The following is a 26,281-nucleotide window of genomic DNA, read 5'->3' on the forward strand; positions in this document are numbered from 1 at the left end:
CTTAATTCATAAAAATAATCTTAAAGATTTCTTCATCACTGTCCCACAAAAGCAGTTGTCAGATTGTTTGTAATTCTTCACAGAGAAATTTTCTGCTGACTACATGCCAACCATCCACATTGTCAGCATTAGACAAGAGGAGAACAACCATTTTGTAGTGTGATTAGAAAATCATCATTGAAATACAAGGCTGGCACAATTGTTTTCTGCCTTCATCAAAATCAGAACATTTCCATGCGTAAATGTAGAAGGAATGTGAGGCTAACATAAGCATGGTTCACTGTGAAAGGCTAGTACTCTATCCTTTCAAGGCTTTCAGGGATCACCCCAAAGAGTGACAGATAAAATGACAGGGAAATGTCACTTTCCATTGCAAAAATTATACAACTGGAAATGAATTCTTGCAGGTTTTAGGTCAGTCATATAAGGACAGGACAACTTACAAAATATCGGCCTTCCTATTGGTGGTATTTCTGAATTCCAAGGTCATTTTATAGGGAAATAATTATTCTGGCACTCCCTTTACCCAATGTAGTGACATCTCTTTATTGGGCAGAATTCTATCGATAATGTTTAAACATGGAGCTATTTGAACCCCTTTACATCTTTTTCTCCCCTTAAATATGACTCTTTTAAGGATATTTTCTTTGTTTATAAATAACGCAGTCTGTACCACATGACGTGTTACTAGAATTAACTCCTGGTGGTTTGTATGTAATCTCAGTGCCCACACCACACCAACACTGTCATTTGACACCTTCTCAACCTTCAGCATACCTTTAGATACAGTCATGTACAACAGATAATTTTGCTTATTCTATGGGTTGTTATCACTTCAATTAATTTTGTGAGAGCCAAGTCTGTGAATTATTTCACTGTTTTATACCTAATTACACTTATCCCAGAAATATTAGTAGAGTAGATACCAAATAAACACATGATAATATGCTTACACTGACCCCTTTCATGGAGAGAGTGGATTAGATCTGATCGTGTCCACCCTCTGTAAGTCTGTCAATCTCCAGATGGAACAGTGATTAATACTCAACTTTTATTACACAAAGTAAATCTACCTAGAAAGGTTAAATTGGTTACTCAGAAAAAATGCCCTAATTAATTATATTCAAGAAATTCTCTGTGATTCTATATCCTGATGCAACTATATGAGTCAGAAAACTGGAAAGGTACCACAGAGGTAAAATGAAAGAAACAGCCTGAGAGAGGGGATAGTAGTAAACAGATGTTAACAAGGAAGAAATGGGGGTATTCAACTGGGAAGGGAGGCCGTAAGGACATGCAAGGAACCATGGAGATAGGAGGGAAGATTGAACTCAAGGGAAGGCCGGGTAATTATCAAGGGAAAAAATCGGGTACTTTAAGTGGGGCGGAAGGGATGGTTAGAAGGCAAGAGAGAGAGGAGAGAGATGAAGTTTAGGTGATGTGAAAAAATATAGGGTATTGTATTAACTCAATAATGCACTGAAAACTATCCATGAAATAATATGTGAGCATTAGTACCTGTGTATACCTGAAGGTGATATAACAAGAAACATACTGCCCGATGGGAGAAACCTCCCTCAGTCCAAGTGACTCCCAAACTGATTACTTCCCAGAACTTGATGTTAAGACCCTACTGCTGAAGACAGGACAAAATTTTGGACACAGGAATTGGAGCAATGGAGCTCAAACTGACCTGGAAGCCTCCTCCCTGAAGACTAGCTCTCATAATTCTAGAGGATACTATGCAAGCAGCTAAGGGAGAAAACCAATCAATGCTACAACCCAGGTTGTCTAATAACTAAAAGGACTGTCACAGCAAACTATCTCTATTGGTACAATTGTGGCACTATTATCTAGGGAGTAATCAATAGCTCTTTAACTGGACTTAAAACTCTCTAAATGGAAAGGAAGGTATAGGTAGCTCTATAAATCTAGCCAAATACACATGACTGGAGAGGTCACAGATCCTAGAGAAAACCCTGTCTCTGTTATATCTCTAGATAAGTGAAATTTCTTACTGTATGCTAAATATGGATCCTTGTATTAACAAATAAGTATACTGTACACCACTCATTAGAAAAACTTCTTTTTGCAACAGATGGAGACTATTACAGAGTTCCACAGAGAATATATGCCTGAGAAAGGCCTAGCCATACACATCTACAGCAGAACCTCTATACCGAAGTCTCATGGAACATACCAGAACAGAGGGTACAGGGACTACTAATGCATCCCTCAATTCTCATCAGTGTAGCTTCCCCGTACTACAGGGCACAAAGGACACAGAATGCCACTTCTGACCAAGGTATAGAGAATAAGAGCCTGCAACGTGTGTGTTGCTGGATAAGACTCCATCCACCCATTTTGGAATAGGGAATGGAAAGACTGTAAGAGCCAGAGCTGGTGAATGAACATAAGAAAACGGTGGTTTTCAGGCCTCTGGAAACTTGCTCATAGGAACTTGTAGTAATGGTGACAGCATGCACAAGACCCATGCAGACTCAATCAGAGCAAAACCCAGCATAGATCTGGAGAAATGGACAGGAGGCTCCAACCTTAGCCAAGGACCTATTGGCGCTGATTACTTCTGGGTGAGGGAGAGTTGATATTTAAAGGAGTGACCCTAGATAGGCTGACTAGACTTCAGGGGATGAACTTGCACCAAGAGACACCTGGGTACAAATGCTTGACTGGATAGGACTTAACATATATGTCAGAATGTATGAAATCCAGTAGTGGGTCTCTACGGGGGGTGTGGATGGTGGAGGGAGTCTAAATGTGATTAAGACTTATTGTATGAAATGCACAAAAACTCAATAAAAATATACTTTAAAAAGACATTCTGGGTTAAACAAAATAAAAGTGTTTGTAGTACAATAGAATTTCTGAGAGGATTTAATATGCAAATGTGAATTGCTGTTTAAAAGAGGACCTTGGGAACAGTTTGCATTTTAACACAGGAGAAGTAGATTGGTAATCCTGAACCTCTGAAGAAAAACACTTGGGAAAATCTTAAGGGCTCCTCTTGTTCTGCACAACACCATTCCATAGTCTATAAGAAGTTCTTATCGTACTCTGGTTTCCTTCAACTAATCAATTATCACAATCACCTTATTGCAGACATTTATCTCATTGTTTCCTTTTCTCCACCAAACTCAAGTCAAATGTATACAGCAGTCACTGTAGTTTCTATGCACATCTTTCATTAATTGTTTTACTTTCAATTTTTGTTACGCTTCCATTTATGTATTAGACATCTAGGCAAATAGTTGAGTCATCCAATATTGTCAGAGAGCAAAAATAAATATTCATTTGAGGACTTGAGAGATGGTTCAGGGTTAAGAGCACCAGCTGCTCTTGCAGAGGACCCAGCTTCAATTCCCAGCACCCACATGGCACCTAACATCCATCTAAAACTCTAGTTCCAGGGGATCTGATGCCCTCTTCTGAACTCTGAGGGCACTGCATGACACAGGTGCACTTATATACATCCAGGCAATGCACTCATGCACATAGCATGAAAATATTAAATAATAATGTTTAAAAAGAAAATTTTCTTGTTATGTACCCTCAGAATATGCATGTTTAGATAGATATTTCATTAATTTATTAATTGTTCGATTGTTGATTAATAATTTAATTGTGGTAATTAATACAATTTAATTACAGTACTTATACCATTAAGATATATAATATACTAACAAAACATAACATATAATATGAAAAGTATTACATATTATGCTTGTAATTTAACTAAATACTTCATTGATAATAAGTTTTCATTGCTAATAATCCTAAATTTAGTTTTTTATTTTTATTTTTAACTTAAAATATTTTTTAAATGATACATGTTGGCTTCTATGCACGGATGTTATTATTTCTACTTAGTATAATAAAGTGGATATCATTAATATCCATTATCTTTATAAAAATGGGTAGTTAATTTTCTTCAGGAACTCACATGAAAACCAGCATGTTAAATAATACTGGGGCTGTTTGCCCAAGAATCCATATCATAGATCCTGCAGGATTTATACTTCACTATGTCATTGCTGCATCATTAGAGACTGTGTCCTAAGCCTCTTATCCTCAGCATTGCAATGGACACTTGCCTGTATTCACCTCTTTAATACTTATCTTGTGAATTCATTAATGGCAGCTTACTCTTCTGCATTTGCATATTATAATTCAAACTGAGTTAATTTTACCTCACATACTTGAGTTTGCATCTCAGTCTGAACAGGAATTCCATTGGTCTTTCATTGCTTATTTAATGGTGTTTGTTGATTTCCTAGATTTAATTTTTATAGCTTCATAGTAATTATTTTTCTCAATCATTAGCATTAAGAGCACTTTCCATAAATGCCTCTCAGTCTCAATTTTATGAAAGAGTAGAGATGATGAAAAATAGCATGAAATTTTTAAAAATTGAATTGATCTCAGTGTTCACTTATTATTTTGATTATAATAGAAATTAAAGGTATATAGGAGTCAACATCTTTAGGACTTTAAATTTTTTTACTGTGATTTTTTTACTTTATGTGTATGAGTGTTCTACCTGCATGTATGAATGTGTACCTATGTTGTGCACTGCCCATGGAGGACAGAAGAAGATGTTGGTTTTCCAGGAATTGGAGTTATGAATGGTGGTTGTTAGCCAACATGTGGGTGCTGGATTTTGAATCTGGGCATTCCCTGAAGACAGCCAGTGTTTTTAGGCCGAGCTATCTCTCCAGTCCCCTAATTTTTAGGACTGTAATTCCTTTTATCAATGATGTCTAGCCTTCCTAGTTGCTAAAAATCTATTTAGTATGAACAGTTTGTGAATTTACTCTTTTCACTATTTTATGTGTAATTTACAAATAACCAAGTATGGTCAATCTTTTCTATATATCTGTAAAGCTTCCTGTTTTTCCTGCAGAATGGTAATATCAGTACTTCCACTGTTATCCTGGACCAGTGGCAGAAATCCTTTCTTTTCTTAATTCCATTTTAAAGGAATGTACCCCACAATTCTGTATTATACTCTTTTCTATAAAAATTGAGTATATCACTCTTAACATTAATAAAATTCTCTTCCATGATTCTTATTTAATTTTCTGAGGGTTTTAAAGCATTTTAAATTATGAACTGTATCTGACACTTAAAAATTTATCCAGTGAAGTGTTCACATGATTCCTTGTCTCTGATAATCAACTATTATACAAAGTTATATTACTAGGAAGAAACACATTAAAAGTATAGCCAAGCCTGGTGTAGCAAGCTGAGACAGGGTGATCATAAGATCAGAGATTCCCTGGCCACAGAGCAGGTTCTAGGCCAGTCTGAGCAAGTTAATGGACTCTGTCTGAAAATAAAATGCAAAGAGAGCTGGAGGTACAGGTCGGTGGTAGATCAATAGCTCAGTGTGTGCAAAATCCTAGATTTAAATCATCAATACAATAAATGGATAAATAAATAAGTGGTTTTACTTGACAAGTACCTATTTATACAATTATGTATGATATCACTAGATTCCCTTGATGTTTCTATAGAAAAAGAATGAACTTTTAAATTTATTTGTTGGTGTATCCTTAACAAGCTTTAAGATCACATGGTGTCTTTTCTTCCCTCCCTGAGTCCTCTATCCTCTGCTTCTCACTTGTGTTGTTATTTTTGTCTTCAAGTGCATATCACACCATAGTGAACAAATGGATTCTTAGCCTATTCTGCACAGCACAACACAATGCATATGTCACTCTCCCTGAACTCAAAATTATTGAGTATTTTGGTTTAGATTTCTTTCAGTAATTTGAAAGTGCTTAAACATATAAATAGGAGTATAATGCTGGAAGAGATGGCTAATCAGTTAAAAGCACTGGCTGACCATGCAGAGAACCCAAGTTCTATTCTCAGCACCCACATGGCAGCTAACAAACATCCATAACTGCAGTTCTAATGGAATTTGATGCACTCTTCTGATCTCTATGGACACTACATGACATGGATGTACTCACATACATGCAGGCAGTACACTCATACTCATACACTCAGAAATAAAGCTTCTTTATACAACAGAGTGTGATACAAACAGAAGGCCACAACATGCCAAGTTTTACAGAATAAGAGACTGCGGAGTGTATGTCCCTGAATAGGATTCTTATAATAAAACTCTCCCTCCCAACGCTCAAGGACCTTTGTTGAACAGGGGATGGAAAGAATATAAGAGCAACAGCTGGTTCATAAACATAGGGAAGCAGAGGCTTTCAGGCCACTGGAAGCTTATACATGTGAACATGTGGCAATTGTGGCATTGAGCACAAGACACAAGCCAACTAAGCCAGACAAGGAAGAGTCCAGAGTGGAGTGAGGCAAATGGGTGGCAGGCCAGGACTAGTCTGGGAATTATTGAAGACTGATTGATGGTGGATAGGGAGAGTAGGCCTTACCAATGCTCTCTAGATAGGCTGACTAGACTCCAGTAGATGAATTTGCATGAGAGGACATCTGGGTACAAGTGCTTGATTGTATAAGACTTAACATGTGTAATGGAAAATATGAAGTCTGGCGTTGTCATGGGGGGCTTGAACGGGCATGGGGTCTAAATTTGATTGAGAACTGTAGTATGAAATGTCCAAAAACTCAATGAAACTTTTAAAATAAAGAAAGTTAGAAAATGAACACAGTGCTGCTGCAATTAAAAATAAATTATGTCAAGTCACTACACAAATTAGAAGCTCTCGGAAAATGATAATAGATTTTTATTCTTGGGCCAAGTACCATGACATAGCATGCGCAACCATGTCATAATAAAAGTGCAGCACAGGTGGTGCCTTATTCTAAATTGTTTTATGTAATAATTCTTATTCTTTCTTGTGCATGGCTTTCTTTCCAGTCTAACATCAGTACATTTGTGTGTGTGTGTGTGTGTGTGTGTGTGTGTGTGTGTGTGTGTACCCAGTGTGTATTAATTCCCAAATTCATTAACTTCTAGAGAACCAGAAGAATTTTTCCTAAATAAATATTTATAAAATCAATCTAGAAATTTTCATTAAGGTTTTTGTTGCTACAGTTTTTTAATCCATAGTTGAATTTTCACAGAATCTATTTTATTCCCTTAATGATTACTACTGAAATCAAAGAGGAAGGACAGGTATCAGAGATGAATCCTGGCTGTGTGTACTTACACGTAAAGCTATATGTGCCATTTTCCTTTTCTGTAAGCATAGATGAATGTTTTGGATATCATTTTCCCACTTTCAATAAAAACATTTCTAATAAGAGAATCGGTGATACTCTAAAGTGAACCCTCCATCTTTTTCCCTATAGAAGAACTAAAAATACAAAATAATTGATCTGTGTTGTCTTCCCAAGAAATGAATCATATCTTGCCAACTTTATAGACTCAGATATTAATATACAAAAGAATCAGTGCAGTAATGTTTTGGAAGTGATCCCTGAAATAATTAACTTTTGTGTGTCAACTTGATCTGTCCATAGGTGCCCAGATTAAATATTATTTCTGGAAGTTTCTATGAGAGTGTTTCTATCATTTGAATCAATGGCGTCTATAAAGCACATTGACTTCCATACTGTAGCTGGGGCTTACCAAGTCCACTGAGGGATTTCAGAGTAGAAAGGGAGCATCTATCCCCCTCTTTGGTTTTCTTCTTTACATTTCATTTTCTTTTCTCCTAGCCTTGGATTGGAAATTAAACCATTCACTTCCATGGTTCTCAAGCCTTCAGATTTGGACTGAAGGGCTGAACCCCTAGCATTCCAAGTTCACCAGATTTCAGAGGCAAAGCTTTGGGACATCTCGTGAGGCAACACACAGTAAATCAATCAATCAATCTGTCTATCGTCTATCATCTATCTGTTATCTATCTATCTATCTATCTATCTATCTATCTATCTATCTATCAATCATCTATCTATCAATCTATCTACCTGTCATCTTCTATCTATTATCTATCCTCTGTCTATCTATCATCTATCTATCTATCTAACATCTATCTATCTATCTATCTATCTATCTATCTATCTATCTATCTATCTATCCATCTATCTATCATTATCTATTATCTTTCTACCTCCCTCTGCCTTTCTTTCTTTCTGTGTCTGTCTGTTTCTCCCCCTCAATACTTATTAGAGTATCAATCTTAGCAATTGTCACCACTAACCACATATAGTCTGAAATAAGAAATACTAGTTATAACCTTCAAACCTTTTCTTGATTTTATTCACCAAGTATATCCACTATGGATATCAATTTTATATTCAGTGTCTGCTCTTGTACTTCTGTTAGCAGTAGTCAAAGCCAAGATAGTTTGTCTCTAGGGCTAAAGCAATTGCATCCTATTTGGGTGTCCTATTATCATTCTGGGGTCTTATTATTTCCACACAGGACACACAGTAATCTTTGTAAACATACAAGTCATGGCTGGGGCTGCCGCTCAGTGGTAGAGCACTTGTTTGTCTTGCATGATGCCCTTGGTTCAACATACAGCTCTACCAAAATATTAAACAAAATCCTACAAATAGGATCATGTCATTTTCATTCTTTTAGATTCTTTCAGTTACCTCTTATTTCACATAAAGTAAATATGAGCTGCTGCTCCTTGTGGATCATGTGTTCTCTACTCAGCAGTCCATGTTTGTGCACCCTTCTTCCCCACTCATTTATAGTCATTATTTACAGTTACTGCATCTACCATTACAGGAGAACAACTGAAGCAAACCTTTCCATGCTCTTTGCTGTGGTTTGCTCTTATGAAACATGACAACTCAAATACCACCCAGTGCAATCTGCTTCAAATATTAGAATTTTATCTGTTTATTTTACGGTCTACCATATTGCTTTTTTTTTTTTACTTATTCCTGTTTGTTTTCTTTTGTCCCACACCACCAAATTATGTGGACACAGACTTGTTATATTACAACCATATAGAACAGTGAAATAGTAAATATCAATAAATATCTGTTACATAAAATGGTCATAGAAACTTGGTCAAGGCCATCTGCTTTAAATATTAGAATTTTATCTGTTTTTTTTTCGGTCTTCCATATTTCTTTTTTTTTTTTTTACTTATTCCTGTTTGTTTTCTTTTGTCCCACACCACCAAATTATGTGGACACAGACTTGTTATATTACAACCATATAGAACAGTGAAATAGTAAATATCAATAAATATCTGTTACATAAAATGGTCCTAGAAACTTGGTCACATGGGGTATTTTGCATGTTAGGAAGCCCTAGCAGTAAAGGATTCTGAGAAATCTTTCAACTCAGCATCATTTTCAGACCCTGGAAGTCAATATCCTGCAACAGGCACTGTCGAGTCCAAGACTCATCTTAGCATAACTTGTTATAGAATACCATGAACTGGTAGGTTATTATGCTCTCCCCCTATGTTCTTTGAATCCTGCTAATCTCTTCTATGATACAGACAAATCTAATGTTTTATTATTTTTTGCTTCTTTATTAACTTATCAAATCACACACATCCTATTTCTATGAGGGGCAAGATAATTATGGTGAGCATATCATTTCCCTGTCACAAATACTATGTCTAGAACATGCATCTGTATAAAAGACATTGGTTGTTAGGAAGGAATTTTAAAAGTTTATTTGCAGTATTGTTATAGCTCTAACATGAATCTTAAATCATCCAGTCACATATCCAACAGTCAAACGTGACAAATAAGTGGTATATCCCAAACTGTAGAGGTTGAATTAAAGAAAAGTTAGGAAAGTATCAGAGAGAGTTGTGGTGAAGGGAAAGCATGGAACAGAAACAGGAAATCATCTCCACCAATGACTCATAACTGCTGTGTTCAATCTTAAACAGTGATTGTTAAAATATTGAAATATTGCTCATATCCACGTGGAGCCGTGAGATGGCCCTGGAGATACTGAATGCACAGAGGAGGTCTGAAGTGATTAGCATGTGCCTTTAGTGACCTCTCATTGTCTTCTGTAGTTCTGGCCTCTGGGTTCATTGAAGTCACCATTTTCCATAGTCCTTTTCTTCAGGCAGTGTTCTCTGACATTCCTCCTAGCAACCCTCTTCTGTAATCTGTGAATAATAATAGAGATATCTATTATATATTAGTAGAGATACCTGTTGGAGATAAGAGCTGTATTCAAGGTGTCAATCAGATAGTGACAGTTAACTCAAATGGAAAAAGTGCTCATAGGCACCCATGCCTCCAACAAATACCTCTTAGTGGATCTGGCATCAGCGAAAGAGAGGTGCATACAAATGCACTTACACTTTACAATCCCAGAAAAGAAGTTCAACTCCTGTCTTCCACTTTTTAGACCTGCATGGTAATCCTAGAAGATTCCTTAATAAGCACCTGAAAATCTTTCTCATGTCACCCATGAAATATGCTGTAATTTAGGCATTCTCAGGATCCTTTCTTCATTTGGATTCTTTCTTGAATGTCTACATGTACCATTAATCATTACATGTGCTTTTTATAATTTATCTACTTGTTGCTTAATTCCTGTCTTTTAAAAGAAATATCCCACAAAGCTTTCATGTTTTACCATTCAGAGTTGCTTTCTTCATTCTCATCCCTTTCATAGAATAATAGATGGCTACTTTCTATCTCATCATTTACAGCCTCACAAGATAATTAGAGCTAAGATTGTTTTGGGGAAGTTAGGAACTCTAATATGAGACCAACCGAAGTTCAAACTCATAAATACTATTTAACCACAGGCAAAGACCGTTTCAAAAGTTAGTTTAGATGAGATTGATCTACTACATTAAACAGGGGAAATAAGTTTGAGGATACCATCATATTTAATTGTTTCATATCACCTATGCAGCCTAGTTCCATCTGCTAGGTGCTCAATAAATGAGCATAGTGGATGAAATCCTTGTCAAGAGAGGAAGTAGGATTTTTCATTGCACAGACCCTATAATTTGGGAACTACAACAAAAATAATGTTGCTAGAATAGCTTAAATAGTAAGAATATACTATTGAATCCATCATGTGTTGGCTATGGATAAAATGATAAAAATAAACACCTCCATTAATGATAGGAAATAGAGACATCATAATTATCATAAATATCAACAGCTATAATAGTATACAATATACTCAAAACCTGTTAGCCAACACCAACATTCTAAAAGGACTTTGTATAAGCAAATAAAATTGTATTAGAACTGAAGAAAAGTGAACACATAGAGGAAAATATTTTTTATCAAATATATTCTGTATTTGTTCTCTCCATGAGAATACAAATCCAACTTCATGATGTGATGCATTTAATTATAATCCCAGGCTCTGTGAGCTATGATTATGTTCATAAATGAAAACTCACATTTAAAAACCTTTACCCTTAGTCAGACTGCTTTCAACTTCAAGGTTAGATTCAGGAAAACAAAGAGACACTATTTCAGGTTTGGTTTAATATATGAGACTCTGAAATGAAAACTTATTATTATTGAAATGAAAACTTATTATAAATTACCCCAGTAGCTAATTTTTTGTGTACATTTGTGTATATATGTATGTGTGCACATGCATATGAATGTCTGTGTATCCTTCTCAGTGTTGATGTTCATGTTTAAATTGTGCATTTATACAGCTTTTATAGTGATGCCCACTGTTACCTTATCTTTTTGACTGACAATGATGGGATTTCAGTCATGCTCAACCTTTCCAACAGTGCCAGTGATGGGATTTTTTGAAATCTTATTACTGGTTGCACTGCCTTGATCTCAGATGGAACTTTCAATCAAAAAGGCAATCAGAAGGTTATACATTCGTGAGCTTCCCTGCAATGCCAGCGATCGCATAATACAGCATGTTGGAAGGGACTACTTTCCTCCAGTCCTTATGTGGCTATAAAAAGTAATTGGCTACTTAGCTCTCAGCACCTGCTTTCCTTCTCCAAAATACAGCGTAGCCCAGCCCTCTGTTGAGTCTCAGTGTGGAGTCGGCTGCTCCTAGGAGATTTCTAAGTCTCATGCAGAGACTTGTCTTACTTTAAGCATATGATTAAGCAAACTCTCCCATAGACACTTTTGTCTGTTTCTGAGGATCCTTTCCTCACTGGCGGTGCCAGTGAATCCAAGTTTTCTTTCATGTTATATACACACAAACGCTTACCAACACTTTCTTTTGTACAGAACAGTTTTACTGTGAAGTTCATATCCTAGGTAGCACAGTTTGGTGAGTGAATAGTAACACATGAATTTAATTTGTAGCATATTTCAATATCCTACCATAACCCTTTTTAAATTATACAGATTGCTTTCATACTAAGAAATATTTTAAGAAATAGCTTGCTAATACTTGATAATATGTACATGTGAAAGTTTAAGAGTTTTTTTTTTTTTAATTTGCTTTGCTCAAATAATACACAAATTAGAGGCTGAATTGATCCCATGTCGCATTTCAGCGACTCAGGGATCCCTTTGTTCCCCAGATGAAACCCTTGAAGTGAAACACACCAAGGGAAACTAATTTTGTTTCAGGTGGCTCCAGATTAACAGGCTTCTTTTTTTCCATTTGCACAGAAGCCTTAGGAGGCTGGTGCTTGGGAGGAAGATCATAGATACAATGAAAAGACTGCAGAATGAGGCAGTATTATGTTGATAAATAACTGTACGTGTATGTGTAAGATTCATTTGATACACCAACATTGATAAAACAGAAAATTAATAAAAATATTGACAAATTTAAACGAGTCACTTAATTATTTGATAGAGCCTTTCAATTTTAGTAAATCTCTTTGGATGGGGTAATGCTAGTAAGTTTGTTGCTAAAGTAAAAGCTTTAGTCAAATGGTCTATGTGTCTTCTTCAGATATTGTTAATATTCAAGGTACTCTAAAAGTGTATTCACATAGTTTAGTCGTGTAATGAGCTCAGCATCACTTTGTCCCGTATTTCAAAATTTGACAGTGCTTGTATGACATGTAAAATGCTTAGATGAAAATAAATAAGAAATATTAATGATGAGTTCATGTTCCCATGCTCCCTTCCTGGGCCAAGTAGATGTTTAGGAATGATTTGGAAGAGTGGTTCAACAGACATTGTCTCCTGCCCACAATACATGAATATTTTCCTATTGCTCATTAACATTGTAGGATATTAATTTTATATTATTAGAAAAAATAGTGTGATATTTGTTATACAAGCTTGTTTTATGGCAATTTACTAAATAGTCAACTGAGATGTATCTGAAGTGAAGCAGGAAAATAAAAATAATTTTGCCTTAGTGTATAATATGTCAGATAGTAGGATTTTGTTTTTCATTATTACTAAATATACTATTGACAGTTTATTTCATCAAGTGTTTGATTTAAACACTGTACAAAAGCCACTTGGAACTTTCCCTTTGACTTCATGAAAAGTGTTCAGTAGCCACTGCTGTAAGTATGAAAAGTGAGTTATCAGAAAACAGGGACCTGTAAGGGGTTGGTAAGCTATGGCATAGCTCTTAATATCCAAGTAGAACATTCCATCATTTTGTTCTGTTATAGTAAGGACAGGATCCAGAAATTGTTGCCTTCAGTTTTCAGACCAAGGCCATGTTTTCCTTAGGCAGCCCCAAGACAGTGGATGAAATAGCAGGTTACAAGAACCCAGCAATCTTGCTCTAAAGGATTCTCTGAGGAGCTAGCAAAGATGTGTCTTTAGATCTGAAATGTGATCTAGTATTTGTTGCCAAATCCTGCTCTCCGATCCCTTTCTTTTGTCACATTTGGACCTGCCAGCTCATCTGAAAGTTTTTCCTGCCCAACATTGTCTTTTTACTCTTTGTCATCTTCTAAGTCCACCTCAGTTTCTATCTTCAGAGGTTTCAAAGACATGCTTCACTGAGTTTTAGGTATGGCATAGTATGTTTATGTCTACGATGTCCTCTTGTAATGGGAACATTAGCAAGCCATTTCTCTTCTCTGTTTCTTTATGATAATAGCGACTCTTACAACTAAAAGTGGTCCATGGTGTGATTTGATTTAACAGTTTAGAGTTTTAATTGTCAATAATTTTTCTCTTATGCCTTCATTTAACTGGAAAAAAAATGATGACAACAAAGGTATTTATAAAAATATATTTCACAAAGTAGGAAACAATACAGGAGTTTCTCTGAATACAATACATGGAGTAAATAAACAATATTGCATTAAAGCAAAGTAGAAAATAAAAATAATCTGCATGTAATACTTGAGCTTTATCATACATTATTTTCTACTCCTACATGGCAGGTTTGCGTCACAAATTAAATATGCTCACATCTTCTAGTGCTGTTCTGTATCTGGAGTCTAAGACGTTCTGTGCATCACCATGATCAGGGACAGGAGTGCTAAAAACATAAGCAGTAAAATTATGTACAAATCAGTTCCTGCTCTAAAATAGTGGGTGTAGGGCAACTTGAAGCATTTACTGGGTAGGGAATTATGTAGATATCTAAAAGTCTAGAGTTTAAATATTCACAGGAATCAATATACTTTCAGATGTTTGTGCTTGTAGTAAAAACACCAAATACTAGGGTTATGAACAAAATAGAAAACAGTCCAAAAGTTTCTCTGGGAAAATGCTGTTCCTGTCATCACCAGTCACAATAACACTTTCTACTCTAAAGAGACTATTAGCTCTCCTGTTGATAATATTGCCTTCCATACGTATCTCATCAAAATGTACATGTATTAAACATTCATTGTATAGATATTTATATAAAACCATCTAAAGGATTATTAATGGATATAATTTAGTTTTTCCCCATATAATCCCTTAATCTATAGATTACCAACCTTAATAAATAAAAACATTAATGGACATCAATAAAATATTTATTTTGAGGATTAAACAAATAAATTCACGCGCTAGCATTAAAACCATCTGCCTCTGATGTGGTCCGCTGTGGGATACAGTTTATCTCTGTGTCCTTGTGGAAGAGGATGAATTGAAGGGAACGAGGAGGTCCTGCTAGACACAGCCTGTTTGAACGGGATTGCTCTCCTCCCACCTCTGAATTGGCAATCCCCACCCTGGAATGGATTACGAACATGTGAATATTTTTAAGGCTCGACACAATATTTAAAGATGCTATTCAGTCTCTGGTGAATGGGGCCAACAATTATGTACAATGTGTGGTCACCGTACCGTATAATCTAGGAGGCCTCCCCAAACTCCATAAAGTCATAACGTACAGCAGACCAAGTATTGCTTTATCATTTGTGACGGGATCCTTATTGGTGAAGGGAAAAAAAACCATTTGCATTCATAAAAATCCTTGCAGACGACACATGTCAGTAGCAGAATCCTTGCAGGTCCATTTTTCTAATAAAGCACCTTTTAATTTTGATATTTTTTTCTCTTTTTAAACCATTTCTCTAAGGATTAGCTAGGATCCCAATCTTTGCTGTGGCGGTCAGGTAAATATCAAATATCCAAGGACTTCTAGACACTCCACATACTTAATTCACACTGCACAAGATTTATAACCTCCTAACATATACTTTTTATTTTTATTATTTTTTTGGTTCAACATTAAAATGTGGTTGAGTCTATAGATGATTGGTGCTAAGCTTGCCTCTAAAACAAATAGCCACGTTGGTTGTATCTAAGGGCGTGACCCTAGAATATTACAGAATGCTCAGTTCCATTGACTTATTTATAATCCACTGTCAAGTTTCTTTGTCACTTTCCCCAACAGAGTAGAGTTCTCCCAGTCTCTTAAAGCGGGGACCCCAGTCACTGAGGTAGTCAAAATTCTGGTCTGAGTCTGATGTGGTGGACTCCAAGGAGCTGAGGGAGCCAGCCACAGACCCTCGGCCTTCATAGCCATAAATCTGAATGGAGTCATATGGTGGGGCCGTAGGGTCATTATCTGCCTCATGCAGCCTTACATTTATAAATTCATCGACATCAACACCATTTGGAACTGGAGCAAGCCCTTGCCTTGGCATAAACTGCAAATCTGGTTTAATATCCTTACGGGGTAAAAATCCATTTATTCCATCTGGGTTTTGCAAAGTTGCAATGTCAAAAGCTTCAGTGTCCTCCTCCCCTCCACCTTCGTCATCGTAGCGAATGATGTTTTCTCGAACGTCTTCATCATCTTTTATAATTAATGGCTCATTTTTATGCCGCCGCAGGGTAACAAACAGCACCACGATGACTGTAAGGAAAAGTCAAATAAAATGAGCCTTACAAACACAGTATGCCACGAGCAACACGTACTATACGTTAGGGAGAGGAATATTTTTAAGAAGCATAATCTTTCATAATCCTCAATAGGAATTTAAGCTAAACATCTTTCTGAAGGGTGAATACTTACTGACTTTGAGCAAATAATGTCCAAAATCACTTGGTGTTTAATAAACACAAGGGTGCTGGATTACATGAGTTTGCAATTAGTTGTGGCAATGTTTACAATTGCATTCCATACTGAAGTTAGTTAAAAATGGAAAATAATACCCATAACACAACTAATTCGTTATATATTGAGTAAATTATTTAATAGCATAAGGTAGTGGGAGTGGTAGTATGCACTAATCCAGGACATCTTACATGTTATACAAGCACACGAACCACTTAAACTTATTCCCACACCATGTATTGTAATAATTAAGATACTCTCCAGTTAAATAATGTTTTATACAATAAATGAATATCAAATCATATAGAAAAAGTCATACTGAATGGTGTTTGGGGCTCTTTTACCTAGATAGGTAAAAGGTTAGCACAGTGTAGGGTTAGGGAAAGGAACGTATACCCAAGCAGGCTGATCAGCCAAATACAGCTTGAACTATTAAAGTAAAATATGTTAGTGAAGTGAAATGATGCTTAAATCCATGGCAGGGGATGAACAAGAGAGTAAGACAGTGGTAACAGAAAAAGGTAACTAACACAATCAAGTTCTTTAATTCTTTAAGGGAAAGATAAATCTTAATGTTCTTTGATATTTTCCTAAAATCAAACTACTGGTTGTATGCTTTTTGACCAGAATCTTAGCATGTAGCCCAGCCTGGCCTTGAACAGTGACTTCTCCTCTCTTTCTGTGTGCAGGGATTACAAACACACTACCAATGCATGTACTCATAAAGACTGTGACTTCTTAGTGGGAGGGTTATACAAATATTTTAAAAATATTTCTATTCATTATTTTTCGTGTTTAAGTGTACTGCCTATGTGGAAGTGCACCCTTATTGTACAGTGCCTGCAGAGGCCAGAAGATGGTGTGGGATCCGGTTCTTAGCCACTGGGTGTGTGCTGGGAGTTGAACCCGGCTCCTATGCAAGATCAGTCAGTACTCTTAACTGCTGAGCCATCTCTCCAGGCCTGGAATATACAAATTCTATCTTTATTTGTAATCTTCATTTTAGTTTGATCTTATATTTATGTAACTAATTTTTAGGGAGCATAATTTTACCAGTTTTTTTTCTTGTGTGTGTGTGTATGTGTGTGTGTGTATGGTGTTTCACTAAACTTAATTCATCTGTCCTTAACTTAATACATGTTTGCCATGAATTGTTTAGATCCAACAGCAATGAGGGCATAGGAGAGCCAGCTCTTGAAGTAAACAGGTATGCCTCTCCCGACTGAGATCTTTTGATTTAACAAGTGCTGTGGTGAGTGTAGAGAGCTTCATCTCCATTCTAATCCCAACCACCGTTTTGGTTTTTTACATTATTTTCATTGGTGATGTGTTTGAAAAAAGACACTTAAAGGCCTCTCAACCCCTGCATGGTTTTCGCAACCCTTTCTCTTTTCATCTTAATGGTTTTGCAGTGCTAAATTGCTTCATCCCCCAGAAAATGTTGACTACTTTCTGTTCTTATTAACAGTCATTCATGACCATTAGGCTATAAAGGAAATACGTACCTAGCAGCAAAATGATGCATGCTAATATGGCGATTAAGGCGCCCATACTGAGTCCAATCGGAAGGACATAAGCTTCAACATTACAAGACTGGACAACACCATCATTGCTGCAGCCACAGACCCGGATGGTTAAGGTGCTGGTGCTGCTCAGTGGGGGATTCCCACTGTCACTGATAACTATTGGTAAAAGGTAGACTTCTTGCTTCTGGCGATTGAATCCATTATGTTTTGCCAAAATGCTGAGGGAATTATCTAGAAAAATTGAAAATGACAGTAATTTGCATCATTTCATGGAGGTCCAAACAATAGTTGTTTATGTAGTCCAAGAACCCTCTGTAAACCTTAAGCCATTTCTACTTATAATGGATCAACTAGGGATTAAGACTTCCCTTTCCTTTATCAATGGGCATGAACAAGAGCGCGCGCGCGCACACACACACACACACACACACACACACACACCAAAAAGGTTAAAAAAAATGGAAAACCATGATGAATTGATAGAATTTACCACTCCCTTGTAAATGCAAGATTGATATTATAAAAACAAACTCCAACGGTCTTTTTATAAAGCACATGTTAACCCATCTCTATAAATCCATAAGCTAGTTTAGGATGTATTCAGAGAAGTTAACTGGATAAACAATTATCATATTGAAAAGATTTATTTATGATGCTCTTTGTTAAAAGATAGTTTGGGTGGGGATATGATATGCAAGGTATGTACTTTATCGACCACCACATTATGGAACAACAGTGAGCCATCATGCCCTGAAGCATTTATAATGAGATAACAAAAGTCACATTCCTGCCAGTTGGAGGAGATGTGCCACATCTATTAAAATTCTGGAGAGTTCCCTCATACTGTGGTCGCAAACAAGCAAGAAAATGTGAGATTCAGGAGCAAGTATTCACTTTGGCTACTTAAATGGAGATATAACTTATTATCTGAACCAATAATTATGGACGTTTAAGTAATATGTGAGACTATAACTTCAGTTTGAAATAAAATTGGTCAATGACAAGTGATACCTCCCACATTAGCCCATTAGTTCTCAAAATTTCACCCCTACCCCACTAATGAGCTCCTTAGTCATTCATCCTTCTCTAGGGACTAATAGTCACGATGCCTACATTTCAAGCTGTCCTTTCATTTGAATCAATGGAAGACAAATAGTTACTCAAAATGAAAATACTGATTATCACACACTGATATGCCAGCCAAAGGAAATAACAATATTTGGTTACTGTGAGTGGTGTTATTTGGACAAAATAGCTTTGTGTATTAGGAATTTTTTCAAATATTGACAAATTCCCAGATGTCAGAACACTGGGTTACATCATTATGTTCTACTAAACTATGTCATCTATGATTCCAATGCACTGCTCTCCAATTTCTGGTCACCAGTGTCCTACTGATTTCCAAAACATTCAAATAAGTAGGCAAATATTCAATTCAAATGACTTTACTATATAGTAACCTCTATTAGAGTTTTGCAGAAGATGGTAATCATTCTTCAAAATAGATGCATAATTATATGTCATTTTACTTTGTTTAAGATATAAACAGGCCTATAATACTTTACTAGCAAGTAGTCAAACAGAAAAGGCACTCTGAGTTAATAATTTTTTTCTAAATTTCTTCTGGTTGTGCCTCATTATATAGCAATTTGCAGAGCAAAAAGATGTTTCTAATGAAGTTAAGCAGTGATATGCCAAATGATCCAGTACTCTTTATTTCCATGACCTAGTAGGAAATTCCAGTGAGCTAAAAGCAGGAGAACATTATCTCAACACAGAGTGTATGGTTGCATTATACTTTCAGAAATTATCTGACAAGTTTGAACAGAGTTAACTAGCACAGGAAGCATTTGTTGGATGATTCCATATATCATAGTTCAAAACAGAAGACATGAATTGTTCTTAAGATGTAAAATTAATAAAATTACTATGAGGTTTTTGCCTTTGGGTGGTTGACATTATTTATAAAAGAAAGTGTGGCTCCAGATTTTTCAGTGATAATTTGGAGTAACAGCAATGTTACTGGCTACACAGCAAAGTCATCTCTTCTACTTTGCCAAGCATTGATGAATGCAAAGCTAAACTCCACCTTGTATTTTTGTACTAATCCTAGAATTTGCATTTTTCCTCTTTTATGCATCTATAAAATTATTGACTGTGTAAAGGAAGTACATTAGTCATTCTTGTTAAGTCTTGGAGGGCAGCCCTGGGCAGCATCAATTCCCATCTATCTTCTAATTCTCCTTTGTAAAAACCTCTTCTTTTTAAATTAATCTTTTTGATGTTTGCACATACTATTTTTTTACTTAGTCTTATTTTTAGTCAGTAAATGAAATTATCATTACAGAACATATTAAAACATATTAAAATCCAGAAATGAACGGTTTCATACAATTCAAATTAATGTATGGGAACGGGCAGAATAAATGTTTAAAGTACGAATTGCAAATATCTTCTCTTGTAAAATTGTATTTTGTTTTTGAAAACTTATTTTGTCTTTTTTGCTTAATGTTTAACATATTTAAAATCTGAATTAAGCATGGCTATCTTTCGATAACTCTACCTTTGTGGTTGGGGATATTATATGGTGTTGATTGTTTTTTCCACACTAATGATTGATTTTGTCATGGTTAATTATAGTGTGATATCTCCTTTGTTCACTGATACAAACGTTCTGTATTCACATATTTTCAGGGACCTCTGTTCAATTTTAATAGTCTGTATTTTTGTCTTGAATTAATAGCATCCTATTTATACATGAAAATATACAATTAGCCTTGATATTTATCAGAACACTTTATGTTACGATGTGCTTCTGTAAGGCTACTTCTGTTTGCTGCTCTTTGAAAAGTATAGATGCAGATACTCAGGTTTCATTATAATTCTTAAATAACTCTGGTAAATATTTAATAAAACTTAACATATTATATATACTATAGATAAATATGTAGAGCACTGATACTACTTGGCTATCAATCTTCTTTGCCAAAATTATGGTTTATTTTCTATAGCATATGTCGATAAATTAATTTAGATATAAAACTTTCCGCAACTTCTGTTATTTTTATTGTTGTTACTGTATACAGCTTGTTGCTAAAATAAGCCTTCATAAATTTAGTTGTCTTGTAGAATTATATTTTCAATTATCTTCTCTCATGTTTAATATATAACTATTTTGCAAATTGCTCTTATTTCAAATAATAGCCAACACATTTTCTGTGAAAATATTGATCTCACTAGGGAATTTTATGCCAGTGTGGTAGCAAGAGCCGTACTCGACATGCTGCCCACTGTATCTGACGAAAACTACAAAAGATAAAAAGAATTACATTGAAAGTCCTTGGCGATGGTTCTGGAGGAACAGGAAGTAAAGGAACATGATTTCAACCATACAGTCGAGCCACAATAAAACAGGGAAAGGTAAAGGGAAAATCTTGAAACAACGGATAACATAGTTTCCAAGGGAACCCTGGGATAATTAACAGCTGAATTTTATACAGCTATTTCCCAATCTGACAACCAGTAATTATATCCAGCAAAACAACTCCAAAATCTGTTGTGTACACTTAGGTGTAGTCTCTCTCTGTCTCTCTGTCTCTCTCTGTCCCTGTCTCTGTCTCTCTGTCCCTCTCTCTCTCTCTCTGAAACTATCAGATATTTAGAAAGCTGAATTTGTTTTTAGCATTTATTGAAGGAACATTTTCTATGAGTGAAAACAAATATTCCAACACAGTAATTCAAATGCACATTAAAAGAGAAAGTATGAACGAAAATTAAGTGGTTATAAAAGACAATGTAAATACATAATTTGTCATTTTATATGATACTGTTTTGAAAACAATTATATAAAACAGTATGTATTTAATGTATTGTGTATACCACATGTATAAATGCAAAAAAGATAATAAAGTACCTCAATATCTCAATTTCAGTAATGTTTAAAACAAAATAGAAACCTTGAGCAATGAGAAAATATATAACAAGGCATAACAGAAGCCCACAGAACATTCCACTAAACAACAAAAGGATACATATTCCACTCAAGGGCGCTTAGAACATTTAGCATTTCAAACTGCATAAACTACAAACTGAACGTAGACTGATAGAAATGATTCAGAATATGCTCTCCAGTCACTCCATGAAAACACATGTGGAAGTGAAAGAGCACTTACTGGCTGTAGATCGGCTGACTAGACTAGAGTGGATGAATGTGCACCGGAGGATTGAGGGTACAAATGCTTGACTGCTTAGGTTTACCGCGTACGGCGGAATTCATGAGGTCCAGTGAGGGTTTTGAGGGCATGGATGGGGGAGAGGGGTATGAATTTGATTAGGAACTGTTGGGACAAAGATCAAAGCAATAGGGATCCGGACCGTAGAAAATACTGTGCTAGAAGTGAAGACTCGATGAATGAAAATGTATGGGTTGCAAAGGAAACTAGCTGTATCTGGAAGAATCCTACGGCTTTATTTACCTGTATTAAGACATCATAAAGATCACAAAGTGATAGCTTAGCTTTTTACTAGGAGACTCCAAGAAGAGGAAAGAAAACTAAGCCTAATGCAATCAGAAGAATGAAGAGAATTTAAGGAGTAGAGTGAAATTGATAAAACAGAGAATAATAACCCAATTCTGATATTGTGTTGAATACATCTGTCTAGTCATTTGTTCCCCCAAAATAAAGATTTCATTTATTTTCAATGTCATTGGTTCAACTTGGTTTATAATTGTCCTATATGAACCAGATCTCTGAGAGTATTTTGAAGAATAAGTTATAGTCAACCTCTTTGTTATATTTCTGATGTTTTAAGAAGGAAAATAATGTCAATGGGGCTGGAGAGATGGCTCAGCGGTTAAGAACAGTGGCTGTTCTTGCAGAAAACCCAGGTTCGAATCCCAGCATCCACATGGCAGCTAACAACTGTCCATAACTCCAGTTCCACGGGATCTGACAGCCTCTTCTGTCCTTCGCGAGCATTGCATGACACGGGTGCACTTACCTACATGCAGGCTATACACGCATACACATAAGATAAAAAATAACAAATAAAATATTAAAAAGAAAGAGAAGAAAAAGAATATGCTTCAGTTTGGACCCATCTACTGCAGTCTGGTTAACCTCTCAAGAGGGCCACCCTTGAAAGAAACAGGGGAGTACCTTAAATCAGGGAGGGGGTGATAAAGGGAGATGTGGATACAGAAGGGGATCTGAATACTGTCAAATTATATTATATGAAAATTCAAAAATTTGAATAAAAAAGGAAAAATAACTGCGTTTAGTTAATAAAAAGATTGATGGTATTTATTAGAAGATATTTTAATAGTGTTGCTTTATATGCATTCATCTATTTTCATTTTGTTTTGTTTTGTTTTAATTATTGATTGATTGAGACAGGGTGTCCTTTGGAACTCACTATGCAGAGCAGATTGGCCTTGATCTCACAGACAGACCCCTGCCTTTGCCTCTTGAGTGCTGGTATGAAAGACATGTCCCTCCATGTCTGGCTTTTTTATTGTTTTGTTTGTTTTGTTTTGTTTTTAAGCATTCATCTATTTTTCTAATAATAGAAAGAAGGCACTGATGTAAATGCATCCATGTACTTCAAACCTGACTTCAATTTTACAATGGAGTCCTTGGAAATATTTCTTTCATTCCCTCTGATTTCTTGTGTTTTAATACTGTGTAGGCTAGTGGTTTCTGTGCTTAAGCCCGGTCTCCCCTTATGGCTCACAGTGCTGTGTTCTGCATTCCTGTCATATGCTTCTTCTTTTCCAGCAGGACAAATATAAAGTATGTCTTAGTACTGATTTATAAGCAGACTCATAGAGACTAGAAAATACATGATAAACAAGAAGAAACTACTGCTGAAATTCATATGTGTATACCACATGATATTTCTTTTCCAGCTATAATTGCTGGACTATATGGCAATACGTTTTCCTAAATGATGGAAACATTTTGTAGGGTGTATTTAAGGAATGGTTGAGGCAGCACTTTTGACCTTTTCTAAGCTGAGGTGACATCCAGCTGAACAGATAAATGTACGAGCTCATACAGTTGCGCTGCACTGAAACATTTAAACCACATTCTTTGGCTCTGTGACACTCTCAGTGACGAAGTATTCAATACCCATATTACACATTATTCCTTCCAATAAGGAATTTTCAGTTCACTTATCTTTTTCCACTGCTTTACTTATGAACATTAGACCAAGGAGAAGAATGATTTTCTTTTTAGATTTTTGTTTCCACTCCATACTCGCTTGTTTAGAATTAACTACTAAAGGAAATACTGTAATGGAGAATTAAAGTGGTCTAATATCATGAGGCATGCTTTAAATAATATTACTACTAAAGTACCAATATTCAGTTCCTTTATCTTTATTTAAGAAAGACATGCAAACAGCAAATATTAAAGGACCCAATAAAAAATAATTGTTTTCAAGCACACAGGCTTTCTAAGTTTTAGTCAGCATAGTATAGCTACGTTATTTTCTACAAATATTCTTTCAAATCCTGACAATAGAAGCTAGGCATGGTGTTGCAGGCATTTGATCCCAGCACTCTGAAGGCAGAAGCAGGTAGATTTCTGTTAGAGTCATGCCAGCCTGATCTGTCTGTCCATTGAGTTTCAGGGCAGCTGAGTTTTGAGACCAAGCCCCACCCCCCCAAACAACAACAACAACAACAACAACAACAAAAACCCACACCCACTCTCCCCAAAACAAATCCTGACAATAGGTCATGAATAAAACTATTATAATCTTAATATTCATAATTTTTTCCAAGTAATTTTGTTACATTTGATGGGATGTTATGCAAACAACATCAAAAGCAGCAATCTCAAAACTACTTTTGTCTTTTGACAAAATTTTGACAATGTTTATGCAATTGATACTATTACATAAGATATATTATCTCACTAAAATGTAAGGAATTTGGAGAAATAACCATTATAGCATTATGCAGAGTCTCCAGCACAGTACCTGGAACAGAAATGCACTTTCATGACATCAGTGCCATAGTTTAGTCCATTTTTATTTGAAATGACTTTAGCTTCAAAGAACTCAATATCTGATTCATTACAAAATGAAATGTTTCAAAATAATAAGGAAGGGAAACATCTTGTAGGAGTTTCAGTCTATCCATCCATAGATCTACCTAACCTTTGAAGAATTTCTGTTAATGACAAATAAAATCAGCAAACATAATTGTGTCCCAGAGATCCTGGTTCCTCCAAGGGTCTGGGCCTGCTGTGGAGAATTGACTACAGAGAGTTAGCCATGGAGGGAGGGGTTTCTGGATGCCATTTTGGAACAGAAGGGGCACAAAAAAAAAGATGGCCGTGGCATCTTACTGGCGTGGACACGAGAGGAGGCAGTTATCAACCTGGGGTGAGACTGGGGTCCCATGATGTGTGGGCGAAAGCTAATGGAGACTGTGGGTGGGTATGAAGTGAAGGTGTCCGGTGTTCGTTTCTTTGTTAAGTCATACCCCCCGAAATATATAAACTATGAAAAATTCAGATAAAAATATGATATGTGGTTTGTCTGATAGTGCCTGGAGCAAGAGACACTGAAGAGAGTGAGGGCAGGTCAAACAGAGAGCAGGAAGGTGAAATTTAGTGGGACAAATTACATGAGAATATTATATTAACAAAAATGAATGCCATTGCCTCACAGAATATGTAGAGAGGTATATGTATATATATATATATCAATATAGACACATTTATATAGATATAGGCATTTTGATATATACACACATTTATTAACATTTTTATTTATGTCCTCATCTAGCTAGACCAATAGATAGATGATAGAGCAATAGATAGATGACAGATAGATGATGATAGTTAGATAGATAGATGTAGATACACATATAAATAGAGTGCACACAGAGAAGGAGAGTCTTTATAATCGTATATTTCCATTAATAATTACAATTTTGTGGGACTGGAGAGATGACTCAGCAGTTAAGAGCACTAACTGTTCTTGCAGAGGACCCAGGTTTGAATCACAGGACCCACATGGGGACTAACAACCATCTGTAGTTCTGGTTGGAGGGAATAGATGCCCTTTTCTAACCTCCCTGGGCATTGCACGACACAGGTGTACTTAGACACATGTGGGCATAAAACTCATATAAATAAAAATAAATTAAAAAAAATAAAATTGTGTTTCTCCCCGTATAACTTACATGGTTTGGCTCCTGCCTAGTCTCCACCTCCTTGAACTATAGATTTCTCTCTTTCTCCTTGTTCTGTTATCCTGACATTTTCTGAGCTAAGCATCTTTCCTTTGTAGAACCTTCACGTCATTCTTTTGACACATAATTTCTCTCCCACTTTTTAGCTGTAACTCAAATTGTGAATGATTCCTGTATGATTTTGTCTATACTTAAATGTTATTTCTTTGTGAA

The 26,281-nt window shown here is 35.8% G+C and overlaps 1 protein-coding gene across 7 annotated transcripts in view; it reads right to left on the reverse strand.

Annotated features, from left to right (window-relative positions):
- Positions 1 to 9,078: 9,078 nt before the first annotated feature.
- Positions 9,079 to 26,281, reverse strand: part of Cdh8 (cadherin 8) — a 380,999-nt gene continuing 363,796 nt past the window's right edge. For 2 of the 7 annotated variants that reach the window (XM_008834245.2, XM_017798463.1), the window contains 2 exons: positions 17,839 to 18,090; positions 14,784 to 16,132 (listed from right to left, as the gene is read on the reverse strand). In XM_008834245.2, the coding sequence (XP_008832467.1) occupies positions 15,639 to 16,132; positions 17,839 to 18,090 (746 nt within the window). In that variant the 3' untranslated portion in view covers positions 14,784 to 15,638. Of the gene's footprint in view, positions 10,059 to 14,090; positions 14,315 to 14,783; positions 16,133 to 17,838; positions 18,091 to 26,281 lie in introns of those variants that run through there. The other 5 variants (XM_008834250.2, XM_008834248.3, XM_017798462.1 and 2 more) reach the window with 5 other exon arrangements.

The sequence above is a fragment of the Nannospalax galili genome, unplaced genomic scaffold (assembly GCF_000622305.1).
Source record: "Nannospalax galili isolate Female #2095 unplaced genomic scaffold, S.galili_v1.0 scaffold716, whole genome shotgun sequence".
In the NCBI taxonomy this organism is placed as follows: Eukaryota; Metazoa; Chordata; class Mammalia; order Rodentia; family Spalacidae; genus Nannospalax; species Nannospalax galili.